Source organism: Excalfactoria chinensis, chromosome 3, assembly GCF_039878825.1.
Source record: "Excalfactoria chinensis isolate bCotChi1 chromosome 3, bCotChi1.hap2, whole genome shotgun sequence".
Classification (NCBI taxonomy): domain Eukaryota; kingdom Metazoa; phylum Chordata; class Aves; order Galliformes; family Phasianidae; genus Excalfactoria; species Excalfactoria chinensis.
The window spans coordinates 81413012-81431494 of NC_092827.1; the positions used below are offsets into that span (position 1 = coordinate 81413012).

Sequence of the window (18483 nt, forward strand, 5' to 3'; positions counted from 1 at the left end):
TGACTCACAGCATAATTTACCTATTCAGTCGTAAACGGCTTCACTTTCACAATATCTGAATGAAGTCACAGGTAATCAACCATTCCTGGGAAGTATAGCATTAATGGAAGAAACAAAAATTTAAATATAATTGCTTCTATAGGTTTAGAAATCTTGATTTCAGAAATCAAGCCAGTTTAATTTATTTTTTTTTCCCAGCAATGACCTTGATGCTGCGGTGGAATACCTTGAGCCTCTGCTTATCTCTGGTGCACAGAATCCTGATCAACCTGTCAAAAATATTTCCTTTTTGTTACGAAAGGTGTCTGAGGCAGGATTAGAGCCGGCTTTGGAAAAATGTAAGTTAATTGCAGTTGTATTTAAATATTCTGACTAGACAGATGTGCTACAGAAGAGCTATTACATGTAAAATCTGCTCCGTCAGCATAAATCATGCCACTAAAGTTTACAAAAGTGTCTTTTCAATCAAAGAATTTCCTTATTTCCTTTCTGTTTTCCTAATATTTTCTATCATTTTGTAGTTGGCGTGATGGCAGAACGACTAGCCAATCAGTTTGGAATTTACAGACCTGTCACAGATCTTTTCCTTCAATATGTCAGTGCAGACAGAGTGGATGATGCCAGATCTCTACTACAGGTAATGACATAACAAGAGGTACAGAAATGCATAGCGCTCTTCAAGGGTAAACTGAGAAATTATGAAAAAGAGATGTTACGTAGCATAGGCAAATACTAGTATGCTTTTGAATTACAGCATGAATAACACAGATGATTCTGAACCGTGAGATAGTGTAGTACTAGCAGAAGCAGTAGGTGCTTAAGTCAGGAAGCTTTTTGTCTTCTAACAACATGAAGGAAATGAAGGCGGGTATATTGCATGAAATTCTACCCAAAACAAGTATTTTTTCTTAAGTTTTGTGTTAGACAGCGTTGTTTCTTGCTAACCATCTCCTTGCTGTTCATCACATAATTTCTTAGATACTGCAAACCCAATACACCTCTTGTGGCTACAGTTCCCAAAGTAGAAGTGTTTGCTTTTTGTTGCCTTGATATTTTATGTTTTTATAACATTGTATATATTAACTGTATTCAAGATTTATTAGGAGCAAATGACTTTCTGTTCACTTGAGTGTCACACGTGCATTGAAAGACAAATGCTCATTTCTGGGAGACAATCTCAACTCAGTTTAGTAGCTGTCAGGGAACGATGACCGTGTTCTCTCTGCTTTGGCAGAGCTGGACAAAGCCAAGATGGAGGCAGAGTGAGCAGTGGTTGCTGAGCACTGGTGGCTCCAGGCAGCCAGCCTTTTCCTGGCAGTTCAACAGCCACATGGTGCTGTGGCCTACTTGGGGTGCCTTAAACAAGGGCCTGCTACCGCCTCTTGGTCATGAATGCTATTTGCTCACTAGCTGCGTGTTTTAAGCTGTTACAGAACACCTTTGCTTCTTGCAGCAAGTGCTTCATGATTTTCCAGAACCTTTTTTTAAAGGAGGAACACATGCTGACAAGTGTGTTCAGTGTGGTTCCTGCTGCAGGACAAGATGGGTTATTTGAATATTGTCCTGTCTGGAATATTTATATTTCATTCTTACTATTGTTGTACCCAGCTGGTCACCTGAGTAGTAATTTTTATTACAGCAGTATCCAACTGCTGGAATTAAGTACAGAGCTCTGCAACGTGCTAGAAATAACATGGTTTGCTGTATGTCAGTTAAGAGTTTCACAGATTTTTCATGTGACGAGTGTTCAACTTCAAACCTTCATGTATGACAAAATCTGTTTTACATACACTATAGAGATATCTGGAGTTGAATTAGAAAATCATTGCCTGTTATTCTGGACCAAGTGTTGACTAATAGGTAACCAGAAGGTAGTAATAATCACTGGCCACTGTTCGTTGTTTTTTCGGACAATGGAAAGTAGACCACAATCTAAATAATGTATTTTTCTTTTAATAATCTAACAAAATATTAGTAATTCATGCAGAATCCTTGAACAACAGCAAAGTTTTTTGTACTCCCTGGCAGGAGAGTACTTTTATGATGAAAATCAAGTGTTTGATATTTCAGTTTGATAAGGGGTTGTGGACAACCTTTCTGGACATAGACTGTTTGGTAGAGAGTATTCCAAGTTTTTCCATGAATGTTTTGCCTCTTTATTACTATGAAGCAATTTTTTGTCAGAGCGCTGGCAGCACACGGGTGCCAATGATTTTGTGTCAGGTTCCCTGATGGAATGAAGCATCAGCTTTTCACCTGCACCTTAAAGAGCTTGTTAAACAGCATTGCACAGACAGTACTACACTCATTATGGAATAAAGCAAAATTTCTCATTTGAAGATGTCAGACCTACTCAGTGTACAAATTGTTTTAATGTGTATTTTCACATGCAGGATACCTCTCTTCCTGGGCATTTGGATACTTATACCTTGCAAATTATAAGTAGCGCTGTGCGCTGTAGGAATTTTGAGACTGACACCTCTGAGGAGCATAATCTAAAGCCTTGTCTTGTATATTTTGTTTTGCCCTCATTTCTCAAGTAAAACAGATTTTTGATTTATCTGTTCTGTCTCAAACTTTTTTTTTTTTTTAAGTTCAGCTTCTCTCTCTCTCCCTCAAACACTGTCTATTGCAGTGAAAGCCTTTTATAAAATAGAGAGATTGAAATCAGTCCTTTGTATGCTTAAGTGTAGGTAATTATACTTTAAAGAGAACTTGCTTTGTACATTTTAATTTTTATAAAGAAACGAGCAGTTATCTCCCTGACACCTTATTAAATGTATAATTAACCTTATGATCCCTAGCTCACTTGTGAATGCTTGGCAGTATAATTGGAGAGGAATAGTGTTTCTCTTTTTCATTCTTTTGCAGTCCTAAACCTCGTTTTTGTGGTACGTTGGAGTATTAGTTTAATTCTTTCCCCTTTTGTTTTAAACAAACTTTATACCTATGGTTTTAAAAGCAACGTTTACCAAAACTGTGCATGAAAGGAACTTGTTTCCTCTGTTCAGTGCTTTTTCTTCTTTTTTTTGATTTTTTTTAATTGTCATCTATTTACTTTGTATCTAGGTAGTATAAAAATATTATTTTAAACATTTACATTTGGAAATGTTTTGTCGTTTATTTTAATCACTAACCTACTCATGGCAGCTACATTAACTATTTCTTTTTCTTTAGAGGTGTGGTGGATTAGTTGAGGAGAAGAGAGCTTTTGTGAATTTTATGGTGAAAGCAGCATCTAAGACTGGACAGGTATAATATTTTATCATGTCTATGACTGTATAGGTAATACATATATTTGTAGTATATTAGTATATACTACATAATCAACTTTTGCTGAAGTATTTTGGGTCTTGAACTTCAGAGTTGACTGCTTTATGAGGTTTCTCAAGATTGAGGAAAAAGGTTAATTTGCAGAGCCAGTCACATTTAAAAGAATGGTTTATTTTATGAAGCATAATGAAAAGTAGAATGTAATCAATACTTTTCTGTTGTTTCAGTAATTTGTAATTAAGTAATGTATGTCATACTTTATATACTACATATTTCATGCTTTTATTTTCTTATTGTGCTATTCAGTTCTTATTGTGCTATTCTGTATTGCAACCTGAACACACTTATTTTGTTGTCTGTGTTATACAAATACAAAAGCAAGTTAGTGTCTCAGCCCCTCTCTAATGATTAAATGCTTCAGTATATGCACTAAAAGACTCATTTCATGTTACCTGTTATGGTGGTTTATACACGTATCTAGTTTGAGCATCTGTTTGGATTCCTGGCTTTGTGCTCGTTCCTTGTAATTTCACATATGCTGTGTACCTGCCCTACTGCAGTCCCTCTTTTCCATGTACATTCTGCTTCAAAGTAATAGGAAAAAAGGGAACAGAAAAACAATAGACCAGTCACATAGGAGAGTAGTATCAGGAGACAGTTTATAGAAAAACAAGAATAATTCTCAGATGGGAGAAAATGCTTTTTTTTATTTTGTGGAAGTTCCTATTAAAGATACAGTTGCAGATTAAAAATTCTATTGTAAAAATGATGGTGAAAGAAATCAGAGATTTTGGAATTTTCTAGCTTTTGGCCTGGAATTTGTGTAACAAAGAGAAGTTTCTAGTGTGCGATACAGATGTAACTTCTGTGTGTTTGAAATTGGAGTCAGAGGTTGAGGGAGGCAGGCTCCAATTTTAAGCGCATTAGTCAGTGATCTGAGTACTTTTAAGCACTGATCATGGCTAGAATTGACCTCTAGGTCAACGAAGGCTGCTGAGTGGTTTGAATTTTTTTAAATTTGGTTGAAATCCTGACATATTCTCATTAGTACGTGAATTGTGAATTGCTTCCTTAAAAAAATAAAAATAAAACCGTGTCGTCTTGAAAATACAGGTTTTGATCCCATAGTTGGTTCGTTTTGCTTCCTGGGTTCCCTTAGCCATTTCTTAACCATATATAGTAATTTGGAAAGTAAATACTGTATCAGTTGAACGGTCAATTCTTTGTAATCATTTCAGTTTTCTTCTTGAAAAGTTCGCAAATAATTATTGTATTTTTGGCAGTTTTATTTGTATTTAATGGTCCTTTTGTCTCTGCTTTAAATCTCACAGGCAAGGAAGATCGAGAGGCTTCTAGAACTGATTCCTGACAACATAGATTTGGAAACAGCATACCGGCAGCTCTTAAGATGTTACGGTAATTTAATGTAATTGGGTTTTAGTGAAAAACAAATCATGAGGCATTCAGAAATGTCATGGAAACCTTCAGAAGAGGAATGGGATCTGCGCTGTTCAAGTTGTAACTTTTATTTGGTGCTGCGGGTGGAGGAAAGGGTACTATGAGTTTGCTGTGTCTGTGGTATGGACCTAGCTATTAGACTGGGAAGCAACTAACAGACTGAAGCCTCGACTCCTTTACACGGGGAGCTGATTAAAGGAAACTGTTAAAAAGAGACTACATACGGGCTTTGTTGAATGAATAAGAGAAATGTTATGAAAAAATGAATGACTCGTAAAAAGCTGGATTCGTTTAAATGGAAAGTATATCTCCTCGTTCCTTTTATGTTTGTTTCAAAATCTTAAGTGATTAGTTCTACCAGTAGTGTGCGAAGCCATGATCTTGCTGTTGTTAGTGCTTTAACTTAGCCAAAATTAATATTGTAGATGAATTCATTTGGATTTAGGTAAATAGTTGATATCAAGTGCTAATCTCTTTATCGTTGAAGTCAGAGGGGTACAGCTCTAAGAATCAAGTTGCTTATTTAAATACATGTTTTTGCAGTGCTTGCTTGAGAGAAATCAGCAGAGGTAGCCTCTCTGGGAATACTCAGTTGGAAGCTTGCTTGCATGTTCTTTGCTTTGTATAGTCCTCCAGTTTTATTACAAGGAGGGAACACTTCACACTTGCATTGCAAGCAAAATGGTATAATAACGGAATAGAGTTAAAGGCATACAAGATTCACTGCGTTTAATCACTTTGCAGAAGTTCTCATTTCATAAAGAAATGGAACTAAGACTTGCTCTAAACATCTAAAACAGCGGTTAGAGTGTATCTAACCTTCAAAGCTACATGTAAATGAAGAGATGGTTGCTGTCATTTCTCTAGGTGGAGACAGCTGATTCATAACCATTTCTAGAGGAGGCATTCGATTCCTGCACAAATAAAAGCTGTTCCCAGGTTTTTCTGTACAGGCATCTCATTTGTATAGAATACTGATTCCATTCCCATATCACATGGCACCATGCACGTCAGTTACGGTAGCAGAGCTGGGCTGGATGAGTCATTTTAGGATACTGCTGCATTATCTATTCCACCTTACGAATGTTTTACAAAGGAGGTATTATCTTTGGATACCTGGGAGAGAAATAGAGAGTGTTTACTGTATTCTTTTCCAAAATGTATGTAATGACTTATACATGTTCACTGTATTTAGCTACCTCTTACTCTTACATCTTTCTCTTCTGTCTTGGATATTTTCTGCAGTGGTGGGTTATGTTAGTTTCATTTGTCAGTTTAAATGATCAGCAGTGAAGCCTTTAGCACAAAAATTCAGAAGGCCACACTTAGTTTGTATTCTGGTCCATAAGGCAAGAAATAAGATCTTTGAAGAAAATCATCTTTATTTAAATAATGGTTACTGAGCATTAAAACATTATTCCTCAATTAGGGCTGAGTCCAGCTGTTCAGTACCACCTTTTTTTTTTTCCTAGAAAACAGATAATTCTCCAGTCAGATGTCTTGTTATTTCTAATTAATTGGAAAGAAAGTAGAATGAAAATAAATGGACGAATGAAATATTTGTGAATTTAGCAAAGATGTGATACTATATAGATCACAGCTGAGAGAAGACTGGTCATGTAGCACAAATCTAATGTCGAACAAATAGAGAGGCGTTTACTCCTTTCCACACCTTGAGATGTGATCAACCACTAGGACTAGATTCTTTCTAAAATAAGGAAATGCCATTCAAAATACCATTCTCACTGGGCTGGTCCATTAAACACAGTGTAAGTATTTTTTGTTTTCCATACAGTAAATAATTCTTTTTTAAGGAGATGGGAAGTTAACAGTTTCTGTCAGCCTTTAATAAAAGCATTGCTTCTTGTAGTTTCTGCACTAGCCTCCCACATTCAAAAGGTAATTCAGTCGTTGGCCCATGGGAAGCTTTTCTCATGAGAAAGATCCAGGCTATCAATTTCTGCATAGTTTTAACCGTATCTTTTTAAGCTCTAAGAACTGCTGTTGCTGTAGCCCCTGTGTTTGTGAGGACGTCACTCCAAATGCTAACAAAAGCTGAGGCAGCATCCGATACTGCAGATACTTGAGTTTTCCAAGAGAGGAGAAAAAAAAACTGGATGCAGTGATGTTCTTGTTGCTCACAAGGTACTAGGAATTGTTGTATGGCTACTAGGATGCAGCAAACAACAGTTCAACTGTTGGGGACTGCTCTGATTTCATCCTGATGCTGCTTAAGCAAACATCTGAGCAACAGAAAAGTCTACAGTTAAAGTGTGCATCAATGGAAAAGGACTGCCACCGTTCTCCCTTCTCCCACTTCAGAATAAGGAAAATATCCTACAGCTGTGAGAAGTAAGAACTTTAGATAAATTAAGAATTGATTAATTATTGCCTGTTGCAGTTGATGCCATTTATGTAATATCCAGCAAAACCTTAGTGGTTACCTAAGCACTAGGTACACTTATAATATTAGTGGATCAGCAAAAATTTTCTTCTGCTCACGAAGTGGATTTTTTCTTTTTTGTAAGATGAAAACTTGCCCTTTTTTAATTTGTTTTTTCAGGTTACAGTTTCTATATAGCCAGTGTCTGTAACTGTCACAACATTCTGCCTGTACTTAGGAGAACCGAATTATGTTTTAGAGTTCTTAGAAGCTGAACGTCAGTGGTTTTTATTTTAGCTCTTGTTTGTATTTTGTGTCATTTGCCTCCAAAAGAGGCATATGGCTTTGTGTCTCACATCTTAGAGTGGTGTCACTGCAAGCAGCTCCTATTCCTTGTGATTTCAGCATATTCTTGAGAGAGTTTTAAGCTCATCCAGTCTGAAATAAAAGGAAAGGCAGGAACAGTGGCTATCTGCTTTATTCTCTTCATATGAGAATTGCAATAAAACATGGAAAAAAAAACAAACAGAAAGTTCATAATATTGTATATTAAAATGCTTAGAATATGTCTTGGGAAGTAATAGGAATGAGTGACTTCATGGAAAGAGCTCCTCTTTTCATCACTGGGGAAGGTTGGTTTTGATTTATTTCTTTCTCCCTTCAGAATTAGATGAGGACGTTGCTTCTGTGAAGGCTGTGTATAAGAAAACGAAAGAAAAGAATATACAGCTGCCTGAGCTATCTCTGAAATCTCTAGCAGTTTTTCTGAAGAAAGCAGGAGAGCCTGTCCCTTTCACTGAGCCCCCTGTGAGTATTTCCTAATTAAGAAATAGATCTACGGAACTGTGTATTTCGATGTCAATAAAACAAATTGCATGAATAATTACATAGGGATTAAATCTCTGCAGAGACTCCTCAAAGGAGGTAATAATGTATGAAGTATTGAGTGCTGTAGGAGTTGTAGTAATCTTGAGTTGGATTTGACTTGGGGAAATAAAACTCTTGGGGCTTATTATGTTTAAACTACCTGATCCTTATCAGGCATTCATCTGCAGGTGTATGTTTATCAAATGTCCTTGGGGCATTTTTGTGCTTGAACTTTAAAGGCTTACAGAATGTGTACTTCATAAACAATTAATGGGTTTTCGTTTTCATTAATTGCTAGCTTTATATCTAATACAAGTTGCTGTCTTGGTATGATGGGATTTTAAAACTGGAGGAATTATTTTTGTATTGCAGCTTTACTTCTGGCTGCCTTGCCAAGATGCATGCAACTGTGCAAATACGTCTTGTTTGAGGGTGACAAATGGCATGACACTAAATCTGTCAAGACCGCAAATACTTCTCACATCATTCCTTTGACTAGTAGTCTGCTAGTAACATTTCTAGGAAACAGTCTTAAATAATGACTTATTATATTTTCTCTTTTCAGACTTCTTATTGCCATCTAGCTGATTTTTATACCGTAAGATTAGTGTTTTTCTGTAGTTCTCTGAAGAACTGCATGTATCTAGTTTGTCCATACTGCTTCATGGCAAATGTGACTTTTTTTTTTCCATTCTACAAAGAATTAGGAGATTGGCTCAAAATGTTTTAGCCTGTTAACAGCTGCATTTTTTCTGCATCTTTGACATAACTTGAAGTATGAATTTTTATTTAAAAGCTGGAGTGTCTATTTCTTACATGTAGTTAATGAAAATAACGTTTTTCATAGTCACTGGAATGATTCATCTTCTGATTTTCCTGTGCATTTTTTTTCTCTAATACAGCGTTGTGTTTAAAAGCAGCTTGGAATTTATTATTATTATTTTTTGACACAACTGCAGATTGCAGTTAAAAAGTATTTTCATTTTTTAAATGAAATTGATTATATTATTGCATTTTCTAATAGAAGCTTCATTGTGCATTTTTGGCAAGGTTTTCCTTTTCTTTTTATTCTCTCTCCCTGGTATTTCTCTTAATTATACAGACTTCAATACAGTTCTAGTTTTTCATGACAGAGAGTAATGGATTTTGCTTTTGTCAAGGTACATGACTTTATTCAGAATTAGTAACTTTTCAGTTGAAATGATGTTGAACTTGTTTATTCCACTCTATTTATAGGAGTCATTCAAATTCTATGCGGAAGAATTGAGGAAAAGAAGATTGGAAGCATCATAAACAGTCTTTTATGCTTTAGTTGTTTATGAAATTAAGTGTTATATTCAATAAAAACTCAAAAAAAGCATGCTGTTATGTGTAATTTTTAATATAAATACTGTGTTAAAACAGCACTTTCTATAGCTGTAACCAATAGAAAGTTGTTAATAGAAATGTTTTTCTCATGTTAAAATTGCTAATGAAATATCATTATGCTGCTTTCTGGGCTACTTCTAATTTGATGTGTCACCTACCATAACTTGAAGTGTATTTTGACTACTGTTGACTCACCAAATATATGTATATCAAGAAAGTTCCCAGAGGGGTACGCAACTGTAACTTCAGTGAACTGTTGTCCTTTGTTGCTGTTTGCTGATCAGTATAGTTGGGAGTGAAAGTATAAGGGTAAATAACGTCATCTTCTGGATTCATCTGTATCTGTACAGAAAATAAACACTTTTTTTTTTTAGATTTCTCCTAAATGTACCTCTTGTGTTATTATCTTATCGGGTTTGATAGTACAAAGGCAAAATACTTACACATATGCTAGCTTGTGTGTCATAGCTTTATGTCATCTTTAATTCATTCTTCTAAATGCTAGGTTAATTTTAAGGATATGTGGTCTGCACATGTATGAAAACATGGCTTTTAGACAAAGGACTGTCTGTTATTTGCTGGCTCCGCAGTTACTTACTTGCTGGGAGACTGATCGGCACAGTTTATTTGTGTAAATGTGGGAGTAAACCTGACCCTGTGTCAACTTTTACAGTCCAGAGTTGTGGCATTGTGTGAAATAATGACGCAAAGATAAAAGGTGCATAGAAAATACTTGCTGTATCTCTGTGAATAATGATGAAAAGCCACAAATGCGTGGATCCTGGAAGTTATGGGCTGAATGAGCCCGCTGTTGTGCTGATTAAACATTAGTGAGGCACTATGGGAGTAAAAGAACAAACTGTCCCAGAGTTCTGTGGCAGCACTGAGCAAGGTGCAAGCTGACCGCTTGGAATCATGCTGCAGTAGTCATCGTCCACATTATAGCAGAGCTGGGAAGGCAGAGATTGTTTAAAGAGTAGGTAAATCCTGACATTGTGTGATGTACTTCTAACTTTCTATTCCAGTAAATGTTTCATCTACCATTAAGAAATGATTACACAGAGGAATGTAGTCTCCTGTCTTTAAAATGTGGGACATTGAAGGACTGGTGCCACCCTGGGACACTGTCACCTCAGTCTTAAGCAAATGTTATGCTGGGAAGGTTTTGCAGAATCGGCATTTGTGCCATCTCTTCTAGAATACGCTTGAAATGATATTTCTTGCACGTTGGCGTGCTTTGGGACTCAGCCATGTCAAGCATGAAGAAAAACTGAGTTTAGAAGGTTAGCCTTTCTTCACCAAATATGCAGACTGTTTTGCTGTTTCTTCTGTGGAAACCTGTGAGGTGACAAAATGCAGAATGGCAGTCTTGCAAACTTGTCACAGTGACTTATTTGTCCTGTTAGAAAACTTACTCTGTCATACTGACCATAGCACTTATTCCTTTAAAGCAGATAAGAATTATTTGCCACTGGCCAGTGGGTAAGTGGGATTGTGCCGGATTCAGGACAGGTGCAGCATCTGTGAGATGGAAGCACTTTTCCAGAGGCTTCCTTGGGAAGCTGAGAGTGTGCTGACATGAAATGACCCGACATCTTCCTGTAAAGAGCAAATTGTGTGAGCATGCATGTGTTCGCATACTAGTGTGCCCTGATTGGGGTTGAGAGGACTGGAAAAAGCTTGCTGCTTGAATTGAGATGATTTAATGTCGCTTCTGTGACCTGTGCCACATTATGGACTCTTCTCCACATCAGGATAAGGCTGCTGCTTGTTTTGTTTTTGGGTTGTTTGTTTATTTTTTAAAGCTAAATATATAATTTTTTTTTCTTTTTTTTTTCTTTTTTGTTAATAACCAATATAATAATTTTGCATCACAGTAATTATATGCTGTAGTTCTCATCTACTAAATCAGCTCTCTCAACTTGCTGTCTCCCGAGACCCTTTTCTATAGAAATGGAGCTCGATAGGTTAGTAGTGGTCTCTACACTCTGGTAACATGTGCTCAGTGTTGAAAACTTAGTAGTGGAACGAATCATATCTTCAGTAATAGCAGCTCAAAAGGTTTTTATAGATTGAGTGCCTGAGTCAGCAGGAATCCAACTGCATTTTACAATAAGAAGCTGGGATTGTAGCACTGATGGTAGGAGCATAAGTGCACATCGTGACAGAAGTAGGCTGGAAACGTTCACCAGAGCACCACTGACTTTATTTCTATTCTCAAAGGTGTGATGCTTCCAGAATGTCCAAGAATGCAGTTTAGGAGGAATGAGCAGAAACGATGAATATGACCAGGAGGTTTTGCTGTTCAGTGATCATTGTGAGCAATGTGTCAGGACCTAGAAGGCAAATACAATTTCCAGCTCCACTAAAGTTCCAGTAAAGCTGAAAAAGTGACCAGGTAGGAAATACACTGGCATAGAATTTAACCCTTTTAGTAAAAAAAAATAATAGTCTGTTACTTAACATTGTTCCTATGATTTCTGTGTAAAGTTAACTGCATAAAGAGATTACCTCTGCAGAATGGTTGCAGCCTCTGGTACTTTGCCAGTAATTTTGAGAATCAATCACCAGGGGAAAGGTAATAACCTTTTAAATTAGTGGCTCCAGTCAAGACTGTAATGTAATCCCAGGATGAATCTTTGAGTGTGCTGATCCTCTGCTACAGTAGCAAAGCTCTGGGTTTTTCTTCCCTGAGGTATGGAAATAAGAGCAAATATGGAAGCCTGAGGTTTGAATTTTCGGTTTCCTGTAATTACAAAAATGAGATAATAGAAATTTATTATGCATTACTTGCCATAGATAGGAGTTCCGTGTTGATCTACTTTTAGATTATACCATTTATGCAAGGTTTCTCTCTGATACTCTTCAACCCTATGCTACAATTGGCTAATTCTTCACAGCAGCTCATGTGACAATTATAACAACGTAATAAAGCAGTGGGATCTATAGAACCGCAGCAATAACTACACACCTCTCTGCAGGCTTTTTTTCTCCCAGTTTCTTCCCTCAGATCTACAAGTGATGATCAGTGAAGGCCCAGCAATGACTTTGCTGAGTTCGTGCCTCCAGTGGTGCTCTGGGGCCTGATAGCTGGATTAGTGTTGACCATAAGAGGACCAAGCTGGCAGCCATAGTGCACAGTGCTTTACTTCCAGTTCCATGGTGAGTGGATAAGACACTCTCAACACGCTGGGCTGATAGCAGTGCCTCCATGGGGTCCTCTCCTTCCTTGTGGCTCCCACTGTCTTATCATTTTCTAGAACTCACAAAGAAAGCTTGATCCAACCTCATGCTTCTCAAATTAGAAAGCAGGTTTAGAAATATGTGCAGTATTGGTAGTGTAACCTAACATGGCTCTGAAGATAAACATGAATACAGGTCATAGGTTAGTACTGGGACTGATGTATTTTCTTTGTGTGTTCTGATATTGAAGTTGCAGACTGAGAAGAAGCAGTAACAGAAGAAATGAGGGTGCTGAGCCTGTCAGCAAGGTGCACTCTGAAGCACTTTCCAGGTAAACCAAAAAGAAATCAAACAGTTGTCCTGGGTACTTGCACACTTTCATAGGATTTCTTTCTGATTAACTAAGATAGCAGCTGATTCAGTTCCTGTGGGCAAGATGGCTTAGCTGTAAATCACTCCTAGAAGTCATCAATTTTTAGGGCTTTTGAAACACTTTGTAAATAAAAATTACTATCTAAAAATCAGGATAAAAAGGGTATGCTCACTGAAAAAATCACTGTCCCATCCTCACCATGCCCACTAACACATTGTGCCACGTCTACAAGCTCTTGAGTACCTCCATGGACTTCACCGCCTCCCTGGGCAGCTTTTCCCAATGTCACACTGCCCTCTTTGTGAAGACTTTTTTCCTAATATCCAATCTGACCCTTCCCTAGGCACAACTTACGACCATTCCCTCTCATCACTAGTAATGTGGGAGAAGAGACCGACCCCCATCTCACCACAGCCTCCCTTCAGGCAGCTGTAGAGAGCAATGAGGTCTCTCCTAAGCCTTTTCCATACTGAATGATTCCAGTTCCCTCAGCAGCTCTCCCATAAGACTCATCCTCCAGACCCTACAACATTTTCATTGCCCCTATTTGGATATGCTCTAGGATTCATGGTTTTGCTAATTTAGCCTGTGTGTCAAACATTCATGCTCACTGAGAGCCAGTAATACCACAAATCACACCTTATAATCTGGTCAGCATTCCAAGAAGGGGGAAAAATCACAGATCTGGTGTGATAGCTGTATACACACACATGCATGTGTGTGTATACGTGTATATGTAGCGTATGTGTGTGTATATATATACATGTATATATGCGTATATATATGTAAAGTGTTAGATTTATTAAAAAAAAAACAACCTTCAGTATTCATCTTTCCCTTATAGTTTAAATGGCATTCATATTTTTCATCTTCTATAGCGCATATAAAATGTTGAGCTCCAAACTGTTTTTGTGCCTGGGAATGCAATTTCTGCATTTGAGTGTCTTTCTTACTGTCATCAATAACATTATAAATTTGTCTAAATTCAGCAAGTAAAAACAAGGTTGAAAACTATGTTTTATACCACTAGCTGCAGGGGGCATAAAATTACGGTAATTTGTGGCTTTGCTATTGTCAGTCATGTACAGGAGCTTTTTCAGCAGAAATTTATCATGCGCCCAGCACTGAACATACTATAAAGCTACAATGTGCTTTTTATTTATTTATTTATTTAATGCAAAAGCCCTGGGAAATTCCCAACAAAGTAAGCAAAGCTAATATTCATTCACCTTTCCTTTGCTGCTTTCAGAAGGGAAAAATGTGAGGTGTGCACGTCCAAGCATTTTTGCAGTCCTGAGCTCTCCATGAAGCACGCTTTTGGGTTGCATCAGGACAGATCGTGTCCCAGCTTTCAGTTCATGGATTCATTCAAGTTGAAAGTGACCTTTGAAGGCCATCCAGTCCAACTGTCCCACAACAAATAGGGATACCTCCAGTTACCTCAGGCAGCTCAGAGAGAACGAGAAGAGTGGGGTGTTTGTTGGTAAGCAGCCAATAAGGTAATACGTGGTTCTTTTAGGGTACTCCTTAGCACCATGATTTGTTTCACAGCCAGGAAGATGTCCCGTGTTAGGAATGAGCTGCTGACAGAGCCTGCAATGCTATGCCACAGCTCCTGTGTTTTCTTCCTCTGACCTTCTCGGTGAAACATGATTTTTGTCATAGTTCCTGTGGCTTCTTTCTAAACTCTTCCCCAGTCCACAGTAAAAGAAAGCAAGCCAGATGTCTTGAGGAACTGTGGCGTTAACTAGTGCCTTTTGCTATCACCACGATGTCAGTGAGAATGATGTGTTCTGTACATTTTGCTTCGGACTATTTATGTTCATAGATTTGTTTGCTGTGCCTTTGCTTGAAAAGCCAGTGCTGCAGTAGTCACTGACTGTCTTGTGGGCTTATCTGCTTATATACAAAGCACAAATTCTTTTTTGATGCGCCATTTGTTTCCTCACTGTATGAATTCTGGCCAGAATTTCAACATTTAACTCACTTGTTAGATGTGAAAAATGTACGTGATGTAAAGGGTGGTACTGAGATATGCTTAGTAAGGTTAGCAAATTATGAATGAGTCTGATTAGGTGTTTGAAAAGGAGTAAAATGTGTTGTTAAGGGGGGGTGCTGGTTCTGAAGCAGTGATGGGAAGATGGCGGAGGAGAGTCTTTTTGCACTGCAGTGTTTCAACTCTGGAAACATTAAAGCATCAAGTTGTGATGAAGGCACAATAATCCCAACTAAATTTGCAGTTTGAAATAAATCCATCCGTTAGATTTCATGACAATATAAATGCCAATAATTAGTTTTCTAATTCATTACATGAATTGTGAGCTATCTATAGGCATTATGTATGTATGGGTACATAACCCATCCATCCGTACATAGAATGCCTATAGATCCAGTCATGTGGACGTCTCTCCGTGTGCATATGAATACAAACGCATGCACCTACATATATGCTTTTTTAAAGCTCATCAGTCTTTAAAAGGGTTAAGCGATTTTAAAATTACCTCAGCCCACTGCTTAAACATTGTTGCCTTAATTAATAGCTGCTAAAGTATGAAGGGCTTGTCTTGGCTCTCAGAGAGAGAGGAAAAAAAACACAGCATGTCACAGAGCTCCATGTACACTGCTTCTTGTCTACTGCCATCAGAATTAGTTACTGCAGCTCAAACCCATAAGGTTTCTTGTTTCTGGTACAGGTGGACATACCAACACCTGTAATTTTGATGAGTAGAGTGCTGTCTGATTTTTAAGTCGTTTTGTGGTGGTGCTGGGGTTTTTTTTGGGGGGGGGTGGGTGGTCAATCTTGTTACTTGTTCTCTGTTTAAATTTGTTACCAATCTGGCATTTCTGAATGCATTTTGCCATTGGGAAGTATGGGAAGAAGGTTTCAACATCTTAATACTAACTTAGCTTAATCAGACTGAGAACTGATCCTTTTCAAATGAGTTAAAGCATTTTGGAGTACTGCCATTACCCACAATGCAAGATACAAAACTGTATGTCCATAATGTTTCCCACTGCTAAGGTTCTTTTGTCCCTTTTACCCACTGGAGAGAGACTTGTACAAACTAGGTGTGGATGCTGGGGAAGAACATCCCTCCTCTCCTGCTGTGACTGAAAGGTACTTGAAATATCTTAAGTCATGAAAACGTTCTTATCTATTTATTTAAAAATAAGGCAATGCTTTTAATAGAGAGGTGTTGCACCAACATATGGTTTTGTTGTCCTTATATGGCTTTATTTTTATGGCATCCATATAACCAACACAGATTGTATTGTTGTTATTTTTCTGAGTTTGATGTATTTTCCTCAGAAATTCTGTTGTTGTTTGTATTTGGTGTTTCTGTTCCTGGATTTGATGTGTATGCAAACTGAAGCCTGATGGCCTGGTAGGTCGTGCGTTGGGCATTCCAACCAGCAGTTGGGCAAAGTGACTTGGAAGTTGCTGAGAGTCCGGTGCTGTTGCCTGCAGCAGCAGGGGCCATGGCTTACAGCTAAGGAGACCTTCTCTAGGGCTACCCAGGACAATGAAAGAAAGCAAGGATGGCTGTGAGGGTTTGCAGCGCCATTGGTCTGTCAGGTAGTGCTCTACTTGAAAGTGAAGTTTGCGTGGCTTGGGGCATAGAGAACTGATGTTGGCAGGTGAGGAACAGACAGAATGCAGAGTTTTGAGTAACATCTTTCTTGTGATCTTTAGCCTTTGTGTCAAGAGTGTTGCAGGCTGATTTAATTCTGCCAGAACAGGGGAGTCTAGGGAAAAGGAATGGCTGCTTTGAAAATTGGAAAGCCAAAAGCTGTGCTGAAATTTAGTTAAGACATTCAGCTGTAGATACAACTCCCTTGCTAACAACTTACTTTTGCAGCAGCTCTGCTGTTGAGGTGTGAAACCTTTTCCATACACAAGTAGCATGGAGCAGGATGGGAATGTCAGAAGCCAAATTATGCAGCACGCTGTGATCCTCACTGCTGCAGTGCATAGTTCCCTCTAAACTTGCAACACTCTCCAACTCCTGGGAGTGTGAGTGGGGCAGGTTGTGTGTCATCCACCCACTCTTCCCTTTGCTCTTCCCTGTACACAGCCCCACGGCATGCTATTGTTAGATATGAATGCTAATTGCTGGTATTTCAAGGCTCCTCTCTTCTTATTGCTAAAGCCTGTAACAATAATCACAGCCTATATTCCCCATCTCTAGGCATCAAGGAAACAAGATATGATCACAGGCAATGTGCTAATGTAATTGTAGTATATAGAATATGAGCATTTTCTGTGTAAACACAGGCCTGGCCACATCCTATGATAGCTCTTCCTACACTCCGTAAGATGGCTGTTCCTAGGCTCGCAACTCAAGTCCCCATTATGTATATATCTACCCTTGTCATAACACCACCTCTGAAACACTCACACCGCTTGGTCCTGCTGCATAATGTTAAGAGGGTGGAATTTTAAATTGAAAAAGGCTGTTTAAGTAATGTCAGCAGCCTGACTAATTTCACAAAAGGAAGGAAATTCAAAGTTAAGGCTATGGTATATTCTTATCTAGATGCCTGCAGATTTCCATGCATGACAATATGCCCCTAAAATTCAGAGCTGTCCCTTATGTCTTTAATTTCTCCCATTGTGTCTCTCCTTTTTTTTTTTATATTAAACATCAAAGTGAATTCACAACAGAGAGTCAGCCTAGAATTTAATCCTCTAAATACCTTGAAAATAGAGGTTTAGACTAGAAGTACCAATATATACCCTTAAAACTTCAGAGTAATATAAAAGAGATTCTAATCACAACAGATCATTACAAAGAAGAGTAAACCACTTTAAAAAATTAAGTGTCTCAAATATAATAAAAAGGAATAATTAAGAATCAAACAGGAAGCTGCTACTCTGACAATTTAATGATGCTGAATTGGACTGAAAGAATTGGCTTTGCCATTAAAAGGCAGTGAAAATCTGATAATTTCAAAATGGCACTGGGGTAAGATCAAGCGTATTCTTCCAAATCAAATGCAGCAGAACCAGAAAGAAACGGTAGACTTCAGCTCAGGAAAACCTTGCAGTGCTTTGGACTCCTGCTGCTGCCTGGAGCTAAAGCTGTTATTCGATCAGACTTGCTTAACATCTTTAGACTGGGGTCTTCCTGGGAATTTATTACCGTGTGGAACCTGTGGAAAGCAATGTGGCAGCCCCTCTTGCTAAATGGAAATAATATAACGTTGATGCTCTGACCTTTTAATTTCATTTTCTTTTTTTACTTTATTATTATTATTAAAGATGCATAGATTTACATAAAAGCATCCAGGGCCTTATGGCCAATTGCACTACATGCAACACATCAGTAAATGGAAGTAGAATAGATGTACTTTGCTTTTCTGATGTGTATGAGCACAGAGGTAGGCATCCAAATGTTTAAAACAAAGCAAGCTAATCTTATAAAATGCTCATAACAACTGAACACCTAATTTGCACCTGCACTTACCATGACTTTGTGTGAATTACAGCCATTTGTTTATTGTTAGGAATTTTTTGAGTATTGTTTGCCTTATGGCTGAACTTAATAAGCTGCACGAGTGCAGTATTTCATAGGTT

General features: G+C 37.9%; 1 protein-coding gene across 1 annotated transcript in view; it reads left to right on the top strand.

Annotated features, from left to right (window-relative positions):
* LRPPRC (leucine rich pentatricopeptide repeat containing) overlaps positions 1 to 9738 on the top strand; it is an 88355-nt gene extending 78617 nt beyond the window's left edge. Inside the window, exons 33-38 of the mRNA XM_072331971.1 lie at positions 199 to 338; positions 522 to 637; positions 3178 to 3252; positions 4605 to 4689; positions 7779 to 7921; positions 9218 to 9738. Coding sequence (XP_072188072.1) covers positions 199 to 338; positions 522 to 637; positions 3178 to 3252; positions 4605 to 4689; positions 7779 to 7921; positions 9218 to 9274 — 616 coding nt within the window. The 3' untranslated portion in view covers positions 9275 to 9738. The remainder of the gene's footprint in view (positions 1 to 198; positions 339 to 521; positions 638 to 3177; positions 3253 to 4604; positions 4690 to 7778; positions 7922 to 9217) is intronic.
* Positions 9739 to 18483: the final 8745 nt, after the last annotated feature.